Consider the following 22,283-nt stretch of genomic DNA (forward strand, 5'->3'; position numbering starts at 1 on the left):
TAGAATAAGACGTTTTTATCTACATACACCGCGGGTCCCCTTACATGGAAGCAGCCATTTTGCGCCATCATGTTTCTACAGTAGCCCTAAATGGACAAACTGCTCTACAGAGCGCGTTTGTCACTACGTCGTCTCAGAGGATGACATGTTTGTCCTGTGATCAGTACCATAGCTTCTCTCTGCTATTCAAAAGGGAGAGGTGCAATACGCAACCTCACCACTAGTTGCTGCTAAAATCTACACACTGCACCTTTAAAATTATAGGTGAACAAGCAAATTGTAAAAAAAAGAAGAGAGATATAGCTTAATTTTTGTATTATATGAACATCTCTTGAATAAAAAAAGCTTTAAGTTTCAAACAAAAATAAATGAATGAGAAAACTGTGAAATTACTTGAATATGTAATACTCTGCATGTACAGTAAAAACCAAGCTAAAGTCATTTATTAGTGATTTGCTTTTTCTACATAAAATCATCCTACATAATGTAAACAACATTCTTTAAAAATATATCCTTGATTTCCTTAAAGGGATAGTTCACCCAAAAATGAAAATTCTGTCATTATTTACTCACTCTCATGTTGTGATCAGAGACCCCATTCACTTTCACAGTATTCTTTATCCAACTTTGGAAGTCAATGGGGCCTCTGATTAGTTTGGTTAAAAACATTCATCAACATATCTTCCTTTATGTTCATCAAAATAAAATGAAATTTATACAGGTTTGAAACAACATGAGAGATAATGACACAATTTTCATTTTTTGGTGAACTATCCCTTTAATATTGACTTCTGAAATCAATGAGTGAAATAAAACTTTGATTCTCCTATAATCTCAGAATGAATTAGGCTATAAGACTTTAGTCTGGATTTCACAGATAGGGTCGCATACAACAAGAAACTTGTTAGTTTGTACAGTTAGTTCGCCTTGTGTTATGGCAATTAAAATCAGTGTTGCTCTATTTTAAAGGCTTCTATAATGAACAAGGTTGTTTATTAATGAGAAACCATTTAACCTTCAACCCTCTGTCATCTGATGAAATAAAGTCAATGAACGTCTGACCTCAGAAACGTTATTGCACCACGAGCGTGTCAATGTTTCACCCGTTATAGGTGTGGAGTTCTGCTGTAGACCTGCGTTGAGCGTCTTATCGCTCCTAACTACCATAATCAGCAGTAAAGGGTGGTAAAATACTTTGTTTGCATTGCAAGATTGACTAAGAACCGGAGCATAGGGCTGACTTCCACCTCACCTCACTAACCTGCTTCATTCACCTCTCACCTGCTCTTTCACACCTGCAGAAATAAAGTGCATGCTGCAAACAGGTGAATCACACGCAAATGCAAAATGTTTGTTTATAGGATTTTATCCAAGATTGCGAAAACAGAAACCACTGGCAGGCAAAATGTGTTAAATGCGGAAGTGCAACATGCAGCGTTCGCATCTCAAAGTGATGAACTAGCATCATTCCCGAACAGGGAAGTTCAAGCTTACGTACAAGAGGAAACCGAATGTTAGGTTTGGAGATCCGTAAATGTGTGTTATCTGAGAAGTGAAACCGGTTGGGTTTGTAACAACACACCTAAACTTAGCAAAGCAATTTAGGACTGTTTACAACATAGTCTTAGCGTCTGGGTCGTGACCCAAAAACTGGGTGAGAGTCTTTTCTTAACAAGTCACGGACAGAGAAACGCAAAACGCAAACTGGTACCGAGACAATGTTTTGAGCATTTTTTAAAAGGATATTTAGAAAACATTTACAAAATTTCCAATGATGTTTTGTTCATCATTTTGAGCAGCTTGGTGTCAGATGTCCTACATGATTTAAGTGAAAACTGGTCAACAACACAAACTCTATAGAAGAACTGTTATCAAGATTATTTAAGCAATCGAGAGCGTTTAAAATTGCATCTTTCCATGTTTGTGACTCAGGGTCATGTAGACATAAACTGCGTCTGAGCTTCGTTTCCATGTGTCAGTGGAGAGATTGTGAATCTGTGAACCAGTCTGACTCTCAACAGAACTGATAGTTGTTCACTTTCGTAAGCAGCTGTGCGTCTTCATCCTGGTCACATGACGTCTCACATGACTCACATTCTTCATTGGTAACAATTTCACACGATTCCAGCTGTTGGTCAGCGGGTGCTTCAGACTGGACGTTCTGGTACTCTGTCTGCTGCAAAGGATTATGGGAAATAATTAGCAAGGATTTGTGTCTGCACTACTATAATTGATCATGACGTGATTGTCAAGGACTTACAGCATCAGTATTTACCTGCTGGTCTGGTGTCTCTCCCAACAATCTCTCGATAAGCTGGCTGATCTTGTTGAAGGTTGGCCTCTCGGACGGTTCCAGGTTCCAGCACATCTTCATGATTGTATATCTGCACACAGGAGCTTTTCATATGAGTTAATCAGTTAATGTTAAAGACTGTGTCGTCAACAGTGTTGAGGAAAGTTACTTTGAAAAGAAATGCATTACAATATTAAGTTACTCCCAAAAAAAGTAACTAAGGGGGTTACTTAGTTACTTTTCATGGAAAGTAATGCTTACGTTACTTTTTAGTTCGTTTTGCATGCTTTGGCTGAGGCATAATCTCTTTCAGGCCTTGCAAGTGTTTTTTATGACTGAAAAGAAATTACATATTTCATCACGAAAATGTTGAGCTCTGGCCTGCCATCTCTTTTTCTGACTCAAACTGTTCCAACACTAGTGTGTACGCATAATGTAATCAAATTAATTAAACTAAAAAAGTAGTGCTGCACAATTAATCGCATCGCAATCGCAATCGCAATGTCAGCCTGTGCAATTATATGACAGCAAAATGTTGCAATTATATTAAATAAATAAATGTGTGGACTTGTGAACACAAACTTTCTGATAACAGTTTGATGATTTTTCTTGCTGTTTAAAAAAAAGAAAGAAAAATGAACAAAAACGGCAATGCACGTGTGGCATGCACGTGTGTGGTGTGCTTCGTCACTTATACCAGAGCGAAGATGGATACAGAGGAGGTTTACAGTGATCTGGTAGCTAAAAAAAAACTCTATGTCTGTTGTATGGCGGTATTTTGGATTTAGGATTACTGACACTGAGCTGTTGCTACATCACGTGGCAATACGAAAACATTTCTAGTTTTACAAATACACATTTTAGCTAAACTGTGTGTGGATATTCTTTAAAACCCATCAAGTTGACTCATGATACCATTTAGTATAGTCGCAATCGCACATCGCAATTTTAGCATCAATAACCGCAATGGGAAAAATTACCCAAATCGTGCAGCCCTATAAAAAAGTAACTTGCATTCCTTTTTTTAAAAAGTAACTCAAATATTAATGTGTACCCTGGTGAAAAACAAATATACTTTATTGTATTTCAAGTATATTTAACTTTGCAATAGTACATTACAAATATACTTACAAAGGAATGTACTTTCTTTAAACATATTTAAAGTATGCTTACAACATATTTGCGCGTATTTTTTACAATTAAACTTTTAACATACTTCAAAATAATTATACTTTAGTATATTTTCTAAAAGTATACTTTAGAAAAATATACTTAAAGTTAAAGTTTTGTGCAATTTTTAAAGTATACTAAATTTAAACTTATTTTAAAATGTATTTTAGGTATACTTTATCGGTATGCTTAAAGTTATCATTATAATAATGCACTGACATTATATTTCTAAAATACATTATTTAGTATTCTTTAGAAACAGTATATTTTAAGTACATTTTGATATGTATATGGGGTGTACAAATGTATATTATTTTATGGAGAAATAACGTGGGCTTAAAATTACGACAGAGCAGTATGTTCAGTTACATTTTATATTGTAGATGTATACATTTGTAATATACTATTAACATAATAAGGTACACTTTAACTTCACTATAGTCAAGCATTGGATAAATCAATTAACTGTGTTTTACCACAAAATAACCATGGTTTTGCTAATAATAATCAATACACCAAAAAAAAAAAAAAATACTAAACTTTTACCACAAAAAAACATTCATTTTCGTAAGGGGAATATGAGTGTTTGTTTTTTTTGTAGTTTTTGAGTCAATTGCATACCGCTTTTAGCTGTACACATTAATTAACTTAAACAGTTTTCGTAAATGCATTTCAGAGAAAAGTGAATTCTGAGATTTGAATAATGCATCTGACGTGTGTGATGACGTCACGACGCACGTATTTTGATTTTTACCAGTCGTTCAAGACGGACGGGTTCAGTCCCAAGGTACGTTAAAATATCTTAAAATTAATTATATTTGATTATCGTTTGACCATTCTGAAGTTTATCAGTAGACTATCATATTTCGAATGCGAAATGTTGTCAATAACGCGGTGTCTAACTCGCTATTAGTGATAAGCTGCTGTGTAGCTTAGGTTAGCTTATAGCTAATGTTAAAGGTTTGAAAGATAGCACTGTTAGGCTGTTATATCGAATTAGTACACCCGATTGTTTTGTTAAATATATGTATTGGTGTGTATGTATATGTTAATGAAAAAAGGTAGTGTCAGAAAATCTGTTTTTTAAATGTAGCGTGAAAGTTAACCATTTATTGACTGTCAGAGGTTGTAAGGCTTTTACCTAACTGTATTTAGTATTAATGATGCTGCATTCTTTCCTCAGAAGCTAAAGTTTTTCAAAGACATTTGTAGGAAGGACTTTGCAGCTAATGGTAAGTCATTTTAAACTCTTAAGATATAATAATTCATTCGTAGTAGTAAATCAAGCTTCAGTTTAGATAACGTTATATACATATTGAGGCGGTTTCCCGGACAGGGATTAGACTACTCCTAGACTAAAATAAATGTAAGAGCTGTCCAAACTGAAAACAACTTGCACTGACATATCTTAAAATACACCAGTGTCCTTTGTTTTGCCTCAAAATGCACACAGGTAATGTTTTTATTAAGGCATGTTTTTTGAAACTAGTTATATTTCTTAATTAAACTAAGGCCTAGTCCTGTTTTAAGCTAATCCCTTTCCAGGAAACCACCCAATTGTCTGCTTGTTGCATTTTCTTTCTGACAAGTTTTACATTTAAATTTAATACAATAAAATCTTTCTTTAGGAGCTGAAGTATTTTATGTAAGGAGGATTTTGCAGCCCATATAGGCAAGTCATTATAATGAAAACTCTTAGGGGTGGTTTCCCAGACAGGGATTAGATTTATGCAGGACTAGACCTTAGTTTAATTAGGATAGTTTTAACAAACATGCCTTACTAAAAACATTACTTATGTGCATTACGATGTAAAACAAAGGGCACTGATGTATTTTAAGATATGTCAGAGCAAGTTGTTTTCAGTTTGGACAGCTCTTACATTTATTTTAGTCTAGGACTAGTCTAATCCCTCTCCGGGAAACCGCCCCTTAATATATATGATGACATTTAAGTCAAGCTCTAGTTTAGGTAAAAATATATCTGCTATACAATCTCTGCCAGTAAACTATAGATTTAATACAGTAAGTCTTAAATTAATGTAATGTTTTAATATTAAACACTTTTTAATTGAGCTTATTGTCTCTCTTTTTCAGATTTCCTTAGGCTGAACCAAAACCTGCCAGACTAAAGTTGATTTGGGAGAGAAAGACGTTGTAAACTCACTCATCTTGACATTCTTCAATGAGTAATTGTTCAATTTTTAGGCAAATACTGTACACTTTGAATGGTGTGAATAAAACTATATTTTAAATATATTTAAAATGAATTGTTTTTGACTGTTTTAATCAGCTTTTATTTATTTGGAAAAATATATTTTGGTTATGTTACCAGCTAAAGTAATCTATTCACAAAATAGCACTCTTTAAGTTAACTAATTATTAACGCACTTGAAGTATACTCATTACTAATCTAGCTGCAGGTATGTAAAAGTATACAAAATGTAATGTACTTGGCATATTCATTTTTCACCAGTGCAGTTTTTAGAGTTTTGGATTGGCCAAAAATATATAGAATGTACGCAAACAGTCTATTTAAGGTATACTGATTGTATGTTTGCAAGACACTCATAATACATTTGTAATGTACTCCTAACATAAATAAAACACACTCTAAATCCACTTATCAAGCATGAATTTAGCACAAAAACAAGTCATGTACTTAAATTGTACTAAATACACTTAAAGTTGTTCCACTTTAGCACACAAAAGTACACTAAATACACTTAAAGTTGTACTTTGTTACAATTAATATACAACTAAAATATATTAAGTACAAAATTAGTTGTTCCAAAATAGCACTCTTTTAATAAACTAATCAATAGCACACTTTAAGTATACTGGTCATTAGTGTGACTGCAAGTATACTTAAGTATATCAAAATTAAATATATTTAGCATACTATTTTTTCACCAGGGTACATTTAAAAAGTAATGCGTTACTCGTTACTTCAGAAAATTAATATTATTACGTAATGCACGTTACTTGAAATGCGTTACTCCTAACACTGGTCGTCACCTTTACAAAGGTTCTTATAGTTTAAAACCAGAATTTGAAATAGTAGTTATACTGTTTGTTAGTAGCCTGAATTGTAGCTACTGTAAGTAGGCCTATAAGTTATATGACTGCAGTTTATTGACAAAAAATAATTAGTAGCATGTAGCAGGGTTGTAGTCAAGTCCAACTCAAGTCTGAGTCAAGACCAAGACTAAAGATCAAGTGTCAAGTCCGACAGGGTGCAGATAATGAATGTAGACTCAGTCTTGACATGGACTTGACACTTGATTTCTGGTTTCAGACTTGAGTTGGACTTGACTACAACACTGGCATGTAGTTCATTACACACAGATTTAAAGGGACACTCCACTTTTTATTGAAAATATAACATGGCTGCAGCAGGTGTAGGGATATTACGCACTGCCCGAAAATAGTTCCCTGCCATTGAAAGTTAAAAAGGGAACTATTTTCGGCTGCTGCGTAATATCCTGCAGCCATGTTACGGCAGCAAAGTTCTTGATAATTACACCAGAATGAGAGTATAGTTCCTAGACCTATCTGCCTAGAAAATTACAACTTTTAATTTTCCAGTGGTCTTATTACACGATGCTAATGGTCAAATCAGATTCAATGGATTATGCTAAGCTATGCTAAAAGTGCCAGCCCCAGGCCCGGAGATCAGCTGAATGGATCCCAAAACTGTAAAAGTGAAATGTTTAACTATAGGGGGGCTGAAAAATGAGTGGAGTGTGCCTTTAAGGTTCTCAATACTGTTTTTATTTCTTCTTCACATAGATTTACTGATATTTTACAGAAACCCAGTGTGTGTGTTTGTGTGTGTGTCTGTGTGTGTGTGTGTGTGTGTGTGAGAGAGAGACTAAGCATGAAATGTGTGGATAAAGAAGCTCATGTCATGTGTTTAGGGTTTAACATGCAGAACTAAAGATCCATGTAAAAAGGACAAAAGCAGACACTGACAGACTGGGCTATGAGTCAGAGAGTCCACGTCAATACACTGTCATACTCAGGAAAAAAGGTCAAAAATATGAGTTGTCACTTAGCCAGTACCCTTTAATATGTCCTAATATGTACCATTTAGGTATAGATACAGTACATTTTGTACATTATACCGTGTAGGAAAATAAGGCCACAAATAAAGCTGTTAAGATACTTTTGCATTAGATAAAAACGACACAGAAGTGACTTTCACATTAAAAGAATGAAGACACAAGTGCAAAACCTTTTTTTCAAAACAGGCGTATGTGACCCTGGATGATTAAACCACTCATAAAGGTATAGATTTTTTGACATTGAAATGTATACATCTGGAAGCTGAAATATTTTATATATGCGGTAGGAAATGTACAAAATATCTTCATGGAACATGATCTTTACTTAAAGGAAAACACCACCGTTTTTTTATATTTTAGTATGTTCTTACCTAAACTTAGAAGATTTAATACATACCTATTTTTTTCAATGCGTGCACTTAATCTTTTTACAGTGTGTTGTGTGTTAGCGTTGGGATCCAAACAGGAATGAATTTAGAAGCCACCAAACACTTCCATGTTTTTCCTATTTAAAGACTGTTGCATGAGTAGTTACACGAGTAAGTATGGTGGCACAAAACAAAACATGGCGATATTTTAAGCGGATTAAAAATGAGAACTATATTATATGGCGAAAGAGCACTTAGTTTGCAGCACTTCGACCTCGGCACAGTAATATTGACTGAAGATTGAGCGAGGAGGGGAGTAGTCAGGAGTGATGATGTTATTCAATAATGATAAAAAAATTCATCCCTGTTTGGATCCTAAGGAATGAATGGGGCTAGGCTAAATGCTAACACATTCACGATGCGCTGTACAAAGATTAAGTGTACGCATTGAAAAAAATAGATATGTATTAATGCGTTTAAGTTAAGGTAAGAACATAGTAAAATAATGAAAAACTGTGGTGTTTTCCTTTTCCAATGATTTTGACCAATGCAATGTATTGTTGACTGTTGTTACAAATATACTTGTGCGACTTATGACGTAGGGTCGCATATGTTATGTTTAAAAAAATATAACATAAAATTTTATTTTACAACATAAAGTACTGTGCAAAAGTCTTAGGCCACCATGCCAGAATTAGATTAGTTGTTTTTGCAATACAGGAAATGTGTATGCAGTATTAAAAACTGTATAAAAATGTAAACTGATGTGTCAAGTTTTAGAGTAAACTCCCCTTACACTTGAGCAATAGCAGGAAACTGCAGGATCTCTTAAACATAAATAAAATGAAATCCTAACTTCTAATTTTAAAGAAATTTTTACTTCATTCTGCTCAAAAACGCTCAAGATTTCTACATATTTCCTGTATTTTCTGTTTGTATCTTAATAAAATAGATTGAAAAATAAATATGGATGGACATTAAAACTTCTAAAACAACAAGTCTGGTGGTGGTGGCCTAAGACTTTTTCACAGTACTGTATAAGAAAGAAACACAGTGACTAAAGTTTGACTTAAGATCACTGTTCTGTATTTAAGCGGTTTCTTTTTCGAACAATTCCTTCTTTCAGTGTTGTTTTTCTTACTTTTTGTTTGTTTAGTTGCAGAAAACTGTGGTTAAAACAGCTGACCTGTTACATACATGTTCAGTCTTAACATGATCTTGGTTAAAACAACATAAACAGAAAACAACTTACATCTCAGGAGGAGCAAAATCAGGTCTGGACATCTGATAGCCACATTTAATCATCTTATAGAACTTTGAGTCCACCAGCATGTTAGGGTACGGGCTCTTACCTGCAGAAACATTTTCAAATATTTACCCTGAAAATAAAGACACGAGATGAGTTTATTAACCAGCATTCGTTCTTACCCAATGAGAAGATCTCCCACAGTAAGATGCCGTAAGACCACACATCACTCTGAACCGTGTACACACACTCAAAGATGCTCTCCGGAGCCATCCATTTCACAGGAAGACGAGCCTAAACATAACAAACACACACAATTGAATTGTGTCCGTCTATGATGATGAATGTGTTCTTATGTGCGTTTGTATGTGTAGCCCTCACGTTTCCTTTGACCACATAGTTGGAATCGTTCATGATGTCTCGTGCCAGCCCAAAATCACAAATCTTAGCCACACGTTTGTCGGTAAGCAAAACGTTGCGGGCTGCCACATCTCTGTGGATACACTGAAGAGAAGACGCATAGGATTTTAATGCTTGGTTGTGGCCATCGTCACCTCTAGACTGCCATTTATCATGCTGGTTTTTTGATGTAAGAACTCACATTTTTAGCTGCGAGGAAGTGAAGTCCTTCAGACACCTGATAGGAGAATCTGAGCAGGTCGTCCATGTCCACCGGCCATGAATCTTCTTCCTGATTCTCACAAGAAGAATCTGAACCATAAGAGAAAGTGGCTGAAATCTAACAGATCTTTCACGTAAGGTCTTTTGAGTCAACATGAAAACAAAGTTCATAATTTACCTGGAAGAAAAATCAACTGAAGGATTGGTTTATGTGTACCTAAAACAGTGCTTTGTTGACTCACCCAGAAGTGAGTTTGTCAGTGCTGGTCTCATGTCCAGATAATGATCAGAGCAGGTGCTGGATATCCCACTGTCACTGTCAACACAACCAAAGACAAAACCTTTTACATCATGCAGTTTTAAATAAAACACAGATTTATTAAACCATTATTAAGTTGAAGTATGATTAAGCTTACACTCTTAAAAAAATAAAGGTGCTTAAAATCTGTGTCCATGTCATTTCAGAGAATTGTTACTAAACACATTACAAATGTTTGACACTTATTGCAGAAACACGTTACAAAGACTGTGAACTACAGTATTTAGTACTGAATTGTGGAGTTACACCGTTAAACAGTTTTTCCACATTTCTGTGTTCTGGATTATTTGGGCGGGGCTAAAACAGTGGCTTGATGATGCACTGGAGCCACCGAGCATGGCCACACCCATAACACATTCAGGTTGTAGCTGTATTTGAAAGTTGAGAAAATTATGAAATTTTCAGGTTCCGAGATATTCGGTTTCACACGCGGAGCTTACGTAAATATTCATAAACTTTCACAATCTATTGGATGTGGTGAGACTAAAGGGATTCACATTTTTTAATGCGCATGCTCGGAAAGTTATTGAATATTCACGTTAGCTCAGTAACCAAAACTCTCGTGACACCGGTGTCATAAGCAATTGGATCTCCTTTGGACCCCGACTGGTACCTGGCGCTAATGCCTGATCAAAATTTGTTCACGCGATATCTTATTAATAATGGCTAATCGAAGCTGAGTTAGCGGCTATTGGTCTAGCAAGCTAAATACTATGTACAAATTAAAATAATTAAAAAAAAATTTTAAACAAAAGTGTACAATTCATGTAGCAGACACACCAGTATCTGCTTAAAAAAATACTTCTAATATTTTTGTAAATAACCAATATCATAACAAATCAACATACCGTACGAAAATCAATCATATTTTTTACAATAGTAAAAGTGTACTAATCATGTCGTATAAGTTATCGTTTTAAAGCATGGTTCAAATATAGGCTTGCAACCCATTTAAAACTAACAAAAAAACTCTAAGGGGGCGTGCACACCAAAGCTTTTACGCCCGCAGCCGGCGCATGTTTTCAATTGATTCCAATGGAAACTCTGCGTTTTTCAAATAAGCCGGCGCTTTCAACTCTGGGTGAAAAGCTCTGCTCGTCAATGTCAGTTCTCACACGACTGTCCAGTCACAGTGGAGGAGGGGCGGGACAAGTATCACAACAACCAACCAGCTCACAGCTCAAGTATCACAGCTTAAAAGCGCTCGGCTGAAAAAACTGCTGGCAATCGGTGTCCTACAGCCGCGTTTAAAAGTTTTGGTGTGCACAACCCCTAAGAACAAGATTTGTTTAATCTCAATACCTATAGCCTCAGTTATACTATACTACAATATAGTTTCAAATTCAATATTACATTTCAAATACATTAGTTGTAATTTTAACAAATTTATAACAATTTATACCACAGGCGTGTTAAATGCTTTATTCTGATTGGTTGAGAAATGTTTCACAGGTGTTGATTATTTTTCTATAAAACTCACACCTAACCTGTCAAATGTTTTAAAATAACCACCACAGCAATGTTTGTGGTTCTTTATGGAACCATTCAGCCAAAATGGTTCTTCTAAAATAAAGCACCTTTATTTTTTAAGAGTTTAAGTATTATATTTAAAGATTTCGTTTTTAAATATATATGATGATATTTAAAGTTTAGATATGTGCTTGTTTCTGTGTTGTCAGTTTTATTTCAGTTAAATAAACCTTCTGAAAAATGCCCGATCGCCGGTCACATTCTTGTAATCCATCGTCTGCTCTGGAACATTCTGGGCCGTCATGACAAAGTTCAAGAAGGTTTCAGCTTTTTGACGCAGGAAGTTCAAGAGGTCACCATGGCAACAGTACTCAGTGATCACCAACACTGGGCCTGGAAAAAGACAATATACACATCAATTTCATCATCTGTACCTGCCATCTCTGGGATTCAGGATGTGACTATAAGGCGTTTTATATAAAAAAGACTAAAATAACATTTGCATGTTTATGTTTTTCTCACAGGCAAATAATTAATACGTGTACAGTCCACAGTCCAAAGTAACCAATCATCTTCAGCATCATATAGCAGTTACAGACAATAGAGATGAATGAATCTTACCTCCATAAGTGCAGGCGCCCAGCAGATTCACAATGTTCTTGTGCTGCCCAAGATGACTGAGGATTTTCAGTTCTGACATCAGAGCTTCCCGCTCATCTGTATGAGCGCTGGCTGCTCTCAACACAACAACACACACAACACACAGTTTTAATGTCAGTGACACATAAAACATTGGTCCTAAGGGCAATTCTCAATAGGTTCATGAGCTGTGTTAACTTTGGTTCACATCACAGTTTTACAGACATAAAACATCTGTCACATACCATGGTACTTATATGAAAAAGTTATAAGCATGCTCTGACCTTTAAGCATTTTTACAGCAACACGTAAGATGTTGTCGTCTTTCCCCAGACCGTATGCTGTAGCCTCCACCACCTTCCCAAAGGCTCCTGCACCCAGAGTCTTACCTGTGCACACAACACACATCAATACACATGAACAACATGATCAACACGCAAGGTACGCAGGTACCAACCCAGCTTGAGTTTGTCTCGTGGAAACTCCCACTTCTCATTGTATGGTAGTTGCGTTGGGTCTATGAAGGTGTAGTTATTTCCATTTGTGGTTTCAATGATTTTCCAGCGGACCTCATATCTAGGTTTCTAACAAAAGATGGAAACAAGACGTCAGACATTTAACTTCTGATGAAAGGTGGCTGGAGGAGAGACTTTGGAAAAGCATGCACTAATTTTTCAGATTTAATGCAGGATCATGAAATATGTAAACAGGATTAATTCGGATTTGAGACGTGGTGATGTCACCTGTTTGTACTTGTAAAGCAGGAAGCAGAGAAGCAGGAGAAGCACCGCCATGGCCCCCGCACCTCCGCATAAAATGCTGGTGAAATGTTTATCTGGAAATAAACCCAGAACTTCAGCAACACATCATAAGAACTTCTTTAAATTAACAAAAACTTTATAATAACGGCCGTCTTACCAGAAACTTCCATTGCAAAGATGTCACTGTCCCGCCCGACCAGATTGTAGGCCACACACACCACGGTCATTCTCTGAACAGATGATCCGATGGTCAAGACGCTTTCCACACCCACACTTCCGTATTGTTCCTTATGAAACTCCACCGTCTCCGTTTCAAGTCCTGTAGAGTTCTCTGTGCATCTGACAAACATTACATCACATTATTTCACATCATATAAAACTATATTATATAAATGGTGAAAAAGTGTAGTTAGGAGACAACACATACGAGACGTCGGTTCCTGTGCACTGGTACCAAATGATGCTGGGAGCTGGATATCCATATGACTTACAGGATAGAGTTGTGACATTCTCCCATCTCACCACAGTAACCGGCTTCCCTGTTCAGATATGTCTTTTAATATTTGACCCTGCCTGTGAAAACCCAGCTAGTTTACAGTAAAAACATCCTACAATTTTGAAAATATAACCTTTGTATCTTAAATATTGACTGAGTATGGTCATGTCAAAGATTTAAATTAATGGAAAATCAATTATTTAAATTAAACTTTGATGCTCCTAATTGCTCAAATAATGCTCAAAATGATAAGACTTTAGCCTGGATTTTACAGACAGGGTCACAAATCTTCATGTTAAAATGTATTGCCAGCTCTAATGAACATACAGCATAAATGCAAACTGCAACCATGTCATTTAAAGGGATAGTTTTTGTCACAATTTGAATTTAATTTTGTGTTCTGATGAACACAAAGGAAGATATTTTGAGAAATGTTTGTAACCAAGCCGATCAGAAGCCCCATTGACTTCCATAGTATTCTTTTTTATACAATGAAAGTCAATGGGGCTTCTGATTGTAATTTTCATTTAGGGTGAACTATCCCTTTAAGGGGGTTAATTTGGACACTCAGGTTACATTTGAAATAATACTTAACTGATGAATTTACTATACTTACTATACATTTTAATATCAAATGAAATGGAGGCGTTTCTCTTGTCGCTCTGCACATGAAGTGTGTAGCGACCCATTTCCTGAAAGTTCAGTCTTTTGAGAAACAGCAGGGCTTCATACCTACAGAATCATCAGGTGTTTTTATGAAACCCTTTACAAATAAAAATTTGCTTACACATTCAATCAACTTCAGTAATTCTGAGACAAGAGGAATTATAAAACAATGCATGTAAATATATATTTTTTCTGACCTGTCGTTATAGTTGTAAAACTTTTGCTCTAGGAGAGATGCATTATGGGGCACTGGAATCTCCCACCAGTGAGATTTAATAGGGGGGTACGCTTCAATCAGAACCCTCAGATCTACATCATCTCCTTCACTGACTTCAATGGACAGATCATTATGGGTGAGTTTAGATGAAAGCTTCGCTGACAGTCGAATGTAGGGCTCATCTGTTGCAAATCAAATTGACCATCAGTGAGGACTTCGAAGGGTTTCCAGTAAAACTGGAGTGATTGGCGATGTTCTTACCCACAACCAGCAGCTGAGTGGTGGAGCTGTTGGCTCCGGCTTCATTCTGCCCTGTACAGGTGATGTTTCCTGAATCAGAGAGTCGGACAGCTGGAATGGTGAGGACGCTCATAATGGCAATTCCATCTCCTGCCATCGTAGATTTGTCCTTAGCATCAGGCAGCTAGGAATAAACAAAAGTATAGAAAAATAAGCTGAAGAATGTTTCAGAATTAAGAGTTAAGGACAAATTTGACTTTTGTATAGAGTTTAAGTTAACCTTTCCCTGCCATTGATGAGTTATCTCGTCAATTAAGAGAAAACCCTTCCCTGCCAATAGTACTATTCAGACAGGATTAGTTTTACAGGGGGAGAAATTTTGCTTCTCAGAGGTCCTCTGTGTTTTTAAACCATTCCGAATCGGCTATAGCACTAATCGGACGGGATTAGTTTTCCAAACAACGTTTGAGTTTCAACGTCTCCCCCAGGACGTCTGTGATTTTATGTACCAATTCGGATGGGATTAAAATGATGCAGGCTATTCCAGAGATGGGAGTGTCTGTTTCATGCATTTGGGCGTTGCAGAAGAGCACGTGCTCTGGATACGCGTGTTTGTAATGTTTAATATTTTGCTTTAAATGTAAAATTATGACAGAATGTAATTTATTAATTTAATTTTAACAAATCAATATAAAATATACAAATCCTACTAAAGTTATGTTAGCCTACATGTTTTATATAACTGTCTGCTTATAATAAACCCAAAGAAATGAAGAAATAGTGATTAATAACAATTTATTATCTTTATTAATTAACATTACCATTCCGGAGTTGAACAACATTGAACGGAGTTTCTTATAACGTGAATGATATTACAGTGGCCAGTCTTAACAGTGTTTATTACACGGCTCTCTGGAATGCTTGATTCTGATTGGTCAGTTGAGACATTTGCAGGTTCGTTCTTTTCAAATAATAACCGCTCCAAAATAATAACGCATAGCCGGACTACTTGCACGATTAAAATCGCTCCGCGCCAATAAAGATCAATAAAGATTACTGTCTGTTTGGCGCCATCTTGTGACAAACACTCGACAACCACGACAAGACACAGAGAGCTTACTGAAACTGAACTTGACAAAATAGAGCATGACAGCTACGAAGCCAACACACAAAAAAATACAGAATGGGCATTAAAACTTTTCAAAGACTGGTTAAAGAGAAAAAAATGGAGACAAGTATAAAGCAGAGGATCTTAAGGTATTACGATCATTTTATGCATCTGTGCAAAGTTTCGCGGAAGGATAAAAATGTTAATTTAAAACAAATATGCCAATAAAATGTTTCAAATTCATATTCATGTCCAGTTTTTTTTCTTATGTGCAAGTAGCCGTGTAATAAGCGGGATAATGTAGAGGCAGCCGGTAGTTATTGGGAAATAAGCCCCTTCAGTGTGATACAAGACCCTCCGCTTCGCGTCGGGTCCTGATCACACTGTCGGGGCTTATTTCCCAATAACTACCGGCTGCCTCTACATTATCCCTTACTTGATATTCAGCTCGTCTTGATTTAATTATTTTATTTTGCCGAATGCGTAAAAACATCCATATCTGAATGAACAGGACTCAGGAAATACAATATACGCGCATTAGTAAGACCTTACGGCAGATCACGTTGGCCAAAACACGAAATGGACCGCGTTTTCAAAAGATATTGCGGGCAAACACAGACATTTGCATCCGGACGGGATTACATTTCTCAGAGGACCTCTGAGTTCGGCAAAAAACAGTAGGTAAATTGCTCTGGAATTCTTATGGAGGTCGTCTGAGAAAAACACAGACGTCCCGATTCGGACGGGATTAAAAACACAGAGGACCTCTGAGAAGCACGAGTTTCTCAGAGGTCCCCCTGTAAAACTAATCCCGTCCGAATAGGGCTTATGTCTGTGTTTTTCTCTAACGACCTCCGTAAAAATTCCAGGGCAATTTACTGTTTTTCGTCGAACTCAGAGGTCCTCTGAAAAATTTAACCTTGGATGCGAATGTTTGTGTTTGCCAGCCATATATTTTAAAAACGCGGTTCTTTTCGTGTTTTGGCCAACGTGATCTACCTTAAGGTCTTACTAACGCGCCAGTCCCATTTATTCATTTTTACGTTACATAAAATCACAGATGCCATGGGGGACACGTTGAAACTCAAGCGTTGTTTGGAAAAACTAATCCCGTCCGAATATTGATAAGTTTTTACTGCAATCAATATTTCCGCTATTAACAGGGTGTGGCTCTTAAAACACTAAAGCATACACTGATTCAGAAACAGTAAAAACTATGTATATATTTTGATTATCGTTTTGAATCTGACCCCCAACAAAAATCCTTTACAAAAATGCAATTATCCCAGCTTTTTGTTAAAAATTTTGTATTTTCGAAGAAACCTACCAATTTTTGAGAGGGCATAAAAGGAAACAAATAAAAACAAAATTAAACATTTTTTTCAGTTTTGTTTGTTTGAAAGCAGAGGGTTTGTTCTTTCATTTGATATATTATATATTTATAGAAAGAAAAATTCTGGAAGCATTACACATCTGGAAAATTATAAAAAATGCTGGCACTGGCTGGAAAAGAGTTAAAGGGATAGTTCAGCCAAAAAGGAAAACTTAATTGTTTGTCACTTAAAATATAGGGCAAGTTCATTGGAGATATTTGTTTAACACTTTTGGGAAGTTTAAAGAGGTGGGGTAACCATCCACTACCATAGTAACCAGAAAACCCAAAACAACACTTTTAAAAAGTTTGCATTTGGGTTCTGCAAAAAAGACATTGGGGATCAAATGACAGGAGGGTCATTAATAAATAATGGCAAAAGCCCCATTGACTTCCATAGTATTATTTTTTCCTACTATGGAAGTCAATGGGTCTTCTGACCAGTTTGGTTATAAACATATGTCAAAATGTTCTCCTTCGTATTTATCAGAACAAAGAAATTTTACAGGTTTGTGAATAAATGATGACAAAATGTTACATATTTAGCGAACTATCCCTTTAAGAATCTCATGAAAATATATAATGCTAAAAACAAAATAAACAAAACTGACTTTGCATAAAGAAAACATATTGCCATCCATAAATACATAACAATATAGTAGTAATATTATAATAGTAATATTTTACATGAAAGGGTTAACAAGTCAGAGGTCAAACCTTTCTTGAGGAGTGCGTCCAGGTAACATTGTAGTTAAAGTTTGGGTTATTTGTGGTACAGCTGATTTGAAGTGTCTCTCCCACCAATCTGACATACTCGTTTCTTTGCAAAAATACATACGGAGGAAAACGTAGTCCTGGAAATATATCAACACCGATATCTGTTATCCTTCTTGACGTAAATGTTAATAATGTAGTAACTGCTTATTGCACAATTTCAACAATTTTGGCATTTACTCACTTTGTATGACGTTAATTTTGAAAGTCTTTGAAACTTTCTCAATTCCCCTTACTCTCGCACTGCACACATAGTCTGCGTTGTATCCGGGGTGAACGTTTCGAATCAGAACACCCTTCTTGGGGTCATAGGTGATGTTCATGCCATGAGGCAGAGCTGATTTGTTATCCATACGAAATGTAAAGTCTGTGGCGTTGGGGTCGGTCAGTAGACACGGTAACAGCAGATCTTCACCTTCTTTCCGCACGTAACTAAGAGGTGTGCTTGGGCTCACGAACAGAACCTCTGGATCTGTAAGATATTTATGTTGTTGTACACTTTTGTTTATTACACTTTCTTGTTAAAGATCATCAGATAAAATCAAAGATTTATGACATTTGAGGCCAAGTTTATTAGCCATCTTTAAACATCGTTTTCTGGAGCAAAATTTGAGCAAAACGCCAACTATTTATAACAATTTATCCTAACATCACTTTCCAAAAACTACGCTGGAGACCCCTGGTCTAGAATGATAAAGCGTGCAATAGTACAAGTTTGATCTTTCAACCTTTTTAAAAAAAGAAAAAAGAGCCACTTCTACACCACAGCACTTCTGTTTTGTTCCTTCATCCGCAGGGTGTCTAAAGTTCAAAACAACAAATGTCTCTTCACTTACCCCTCACAAACACATGCAGAGAGGAAGATTCATTCGATTTATCTTTGCTGATGTAACTACAGGTGTATGTGCCAGTAAATTCCACTGTGGCTTTATCCACATGAAAACTCCGGATGTTTCCCGTTCCTTTGGAGATGTAGCGTTTGTGTTTATTCAGCCGAGGAACCCATGTTACTGGTCCATCACCTTCACACATCAGATGAAGAGGAGAACCAGAGTCCAGAATCACATCAGTACCCGACAGGACATCAGAGTTCACGAAGATCTTGAGTTGAGACCAACCTGTCAATCAAATGGCAGTTGATGATGTCACATATGATCTGATACTACAGCATTCAATACGTTAACTAAAGACATACAGTAAGAGACCATGTTAAGATCTCTGATATCTTGTGGTCACACCATCAAAGTGTCTTTAATAAAGTTTAGGAAGAAGTAAACAGTGTAAAATGTGATATAACATGCTAAAACCACATACACATTTCTTTTATATAGGAAAGGTTTAAATGTGAATGTCTGACATGATGACTGTGGCCAATTTCGTAAACACAACCACAATTTCTGAAGATCCTTTCTGTTTCACAAAATGTTCTTTGTGGTGTAAAAAGTTCTTCAAATTATAAAATGGTAAGGAAGAAATTGCTCATCTAAGAACCTTTGACTGAATGGTTCCTTGAGGAACCAAAATTGTTATGGCTTTGCTGTAAAGAACCTTTTGTAGCACCTTGCTTTTAAGAGTGTGTTTATGATTTGTACTCCCCAATCAGCAGAAAACGTCTTAATCCTTCTTTCACTTCTGCTTTATTTTTTGAGACACACACTGTTTGTGCACGCACGCACTCACGCACACCCCACCCACACACACAATCAAATTCTGACCCACTGCATTTTCAACATGAACCCCCATATTTTTTGTCATAAACACGCATCGGCTCCTCAATAGACACCTGTATTACTTCAACATCTTAATCAAACCTACAGATTTTTAAAGTATCTTACTACTTCATAAGATCAACAAATAATAATTGATGACCGGCCATTCAATTATTTGAAAATAATGCACACCCAAGGTGGTAATGCGGCAAAACGTGAAGCGGAAGTACACTGCGGGTGTGCATTATTTTTAATTATACCACGGGGTTGTTGAATGATTTATTCTGATTTGGGGAGAAATGTTCCACGGGTATGCATTATTTTTTAATAAACGCGCACAAATGTCTTAAAATAACTCCCAGAGCAATGTCTGTGGTAACCGTGGTATAAGCAGAATATTTCACTCTGGTTCTTTGAATTATTTGAAAATAATGCACACTCGTGGTGTAACGGCACAACATGAATTAGGATATGCATTATTTTCTAATAATAACGGCCCTTCGTCAATAATTCCTTACATAATTCACAGGATCAGAGTCAGTTATTTCTTACATAATTCCAAGAATTGGTGTCAATTATTCCGCTTATACCACGGTTATCAAAGACATTGCTCTGGTGGTTATTTTAAGACATTTGAGAGGTTAGGTGTTAGGTTCTCATTCTCATTTATAATAACAGCCCTGTGGTATAACCAAATATAACTGAGCCCATTAGCGGTGCTTTCCAAATGGCACCAGCAGACAGAAAGTTAATAAACAGAAACATGTCTATAGTATTCAAAAGAGCACACAAACACTTCAGTCACAGGTTTAGAAAATGACAAACTTCATCAGTGCTGTTCACATGATCATTCAGGATTGACCACATCTAAAGAACAAGTCAAATACAATATACAGTAAGAAAGCCAACTGGAAACTTTTCTGTATCTTAGAGAGTTAATTTTAGATACAGTAATGTAAAACACACACTGCACATATCCCTAAACCCTGCTGAAAAACAATAGAAACCATCACAGAAATTCTATTGGTTTATATTAAAATACCATTAGAAAGAAAGAAAGAAAGAAATACAGATACAAAGCTTTGTCACTGAGGTGGTACCCTCAAAGGTTCATTTTTGTACTTTTATACAACACATTGAAATGTTGTAAAATATTATACCCTAAGGAGCTACCAGTTAAATAGTACAAAACATTTACCGAGACCTTTAAAGGTATACAATAGTTCCAAAAACTACAACATTGTATTGTTTTGTATATCTTACATGTAAAGGTAAAAACAGAACCTCAGGGTACCACCCCAGCAAATTCTGACAGTGTACCATTACAACCACTACACAATTCCTTTTTGTAGTGTGTTTTGGGGCATATTCCAGGATTTAATGGTCCTACCAAAAAAAGAACACATACCAGACCCACAGAGTCCATTATAGTTTCCATTACAACCAATAAAATTCCTATTAAAACAATTAAATTTAATAGAATTTCTCCAATGGTTTCTATTTTTGGTTTTTAGCAGTGAAGATAAAAATTTTAGTTTTACTTTTAAAGCAATTTAGAAAAATGCACTAAACAAAATCATGAGACGCTCGTTTCCATTATTACACCATCATCAAAAACACTTTTCATCTGTACTGTATGTTTCATAAACGCACAAAGATGATGTTTAACAACCAAACATGCCATTTTAAAAATCAGCTGCTCTAACATCTTAAAATCTCTTTAAAACTTTTGAGTCTGAGCTAAATAAGCTTTGAGATGCAAGTTGTGATTTGTTCCCCATCTAATTTGTTGTTGTTACTCAATATCATAAGTGTTGAGACCAGATGAGATTCTTACCATGGGCTCGACTGTCCAGCAGTCCTAAAACGAAAATGAACAGAAGCATCATGGACCTGATCCCGGGCCAGAGATGATCCTGTTCAAGTGTTTCAAGTGTGTCTTGAGTTAGTTTCTGCTCTGAGGAAATAAGGAATGATTTCAATGTCCTTCAACAGTGACTTCTCATTTTAGTTGACGGATGTGACACATCTGGAAAATCAGCTGACCAGATATAATTTTACAGGAAATCAATATTATTTTCTTTACATAAACCAATTCTTCTTATCAATTGGAAATGAATTAAGCATGCACAAGCAAAATGCAAACGGCAAAAGTGATTAAAGAATTAAAGTTTTTTAGCTTAAAACAACTGTTTAATATCTTCTTAATATCAATTCTACTTATCAAAATATTATGTGTTTTTAAATATTTAAAGATAATCTGTGTTGAAAAAAAATCTTTTCAGTGACTGTTCAGGAAAAAAATTCATTGAATCAAAATTAAATGAACCAATTAAGTCCATACTGGAAGTAAAATCCACAAAAAGAAAAAAATAAATAATAAAACTAGTAACAGCTTCCAAATATTTTCCTTGCTAATCTCATCACCTGTGGAATTGACTGTAGTGAAGAAATGTTCTGCTGTTAGTCCCAGTTACATCCAATCTGAAATCATCTTGAGACAAACAGGTCTCATATGGTAACACTATGGTCTTACATCTCCATCATGGTATTCAAGTGAATCAAATGTGAATCCTGTGCACTAAGAACTGGGAGTTTGCCTATGTCAGCTTGAACAAGACTTTCCACTGTTCTGACAGCCACATGATCAGAGCGCTTAATCTGACTTTACCGTCTATTTATGTGTGAAAAATGGCCATCAACCGGCTCCTTGTAGAGCATATGAGCTCCAGCTGTCTTCTGCGTCCCAC

The 22,283-nt window shown here is 35.9% G+C and overlaps 1 protein-coding gene and 1 long non-coding RNA gene across 5 annotated transcripts; one reads left to right on the forward strand and one right to left on the reverse strand.

Moving 5' to 3' along the window:
- Positions 1 to 4: 4 nt before the first annotated feature.
- On the reverse strand, positions 5 to 22,100 carry csf1ra (colony stimulating factor 1 receptor, a). 4 transcript variants are annotated; one of them, XM_073812232.1, is made up of 22 exons: positions 21,961 to 22,100; positions 21,371 to 21,485; positions 18,661 to 18,942; positions 18,009 to 18,296; positions 17,768 to 17,904; positions 14,592 to 14,754; positions 14,311 to 14,512; positions 14,064 to 14,179; positions 13,379 to 13,490; positions 13,109 to 13,290; positions 12,934 to 13,025; positions 12,648 to 12,774; positions 12,475 to 12,579; positions 12,173 to 12,283; positions 11,782 to 11,944; positions 10,005 to 10,078; positions 9,743 to 9,852; positions 9,523 to 9,645; positions 9,324 to 9,435; positions 9,148 to 9,247; positions 2,261 to 2,384; positions 5 to 2,173 (listed from the first exon to the last, which is right to left on the reverse strand). In XM_073812232.1, exons 2-22 carry the CDS (start codon positions 21,420 to 21,422, stop codon positions 2,015 to 2,017), a joined length of 2,934 nt encoding a protein of 977 aa, XP_073668333.1. In that variant the 5' UTR covers positions 21,423 to 21,485; positions 21,961 to 22,100; the 3' UTR covers positions 5 to 2,014. The 4 variants fall into 4 exon arrangements, with proteins under 4 accessions (XP_073668333.1, XP_073668331.1, XP_073668334.1 ...); XM_073812230.1 differs by having other exon boundaries at positions 5 to 2,176; XM_073812233.1 differs by having other exon boundaries at positions 5 to 2,176; positions 2,276 to 2,384; positions 21,961 to 22,099.
- Positions 4,220 to 5,719, forward strand: LOC135785661 (uncharacterized). Its single transcript, XR_012335265.1, has 4 exons — positions 4,220 to 4,250; positions 4,647 to 4,695; positions 5,092 to 5,135; positions 5,558 to 5,719. It is a non-coding gene; the product is annotated as an uncharacterized lncRNA (long non-coding RNA).
- Positions 22,101 to 22,283: the final 183 nt, after the last annotated feature.

This window comes from Paramisgurnus dabryanus, chromosome 16 (assembly GCF_030506205.2).
Source record: "Paramisgurnus dabryanus chromosome 16, PD_genome_1.1, whole genome shotgun sequence".
NCBI classification, from domain to species: Eukaryota; Metazoa; Chordata; class Actinopteri; order Cypriniformes; family Cobitidae; genus Paramisgurnus; species Paramisgurnus dabryanus.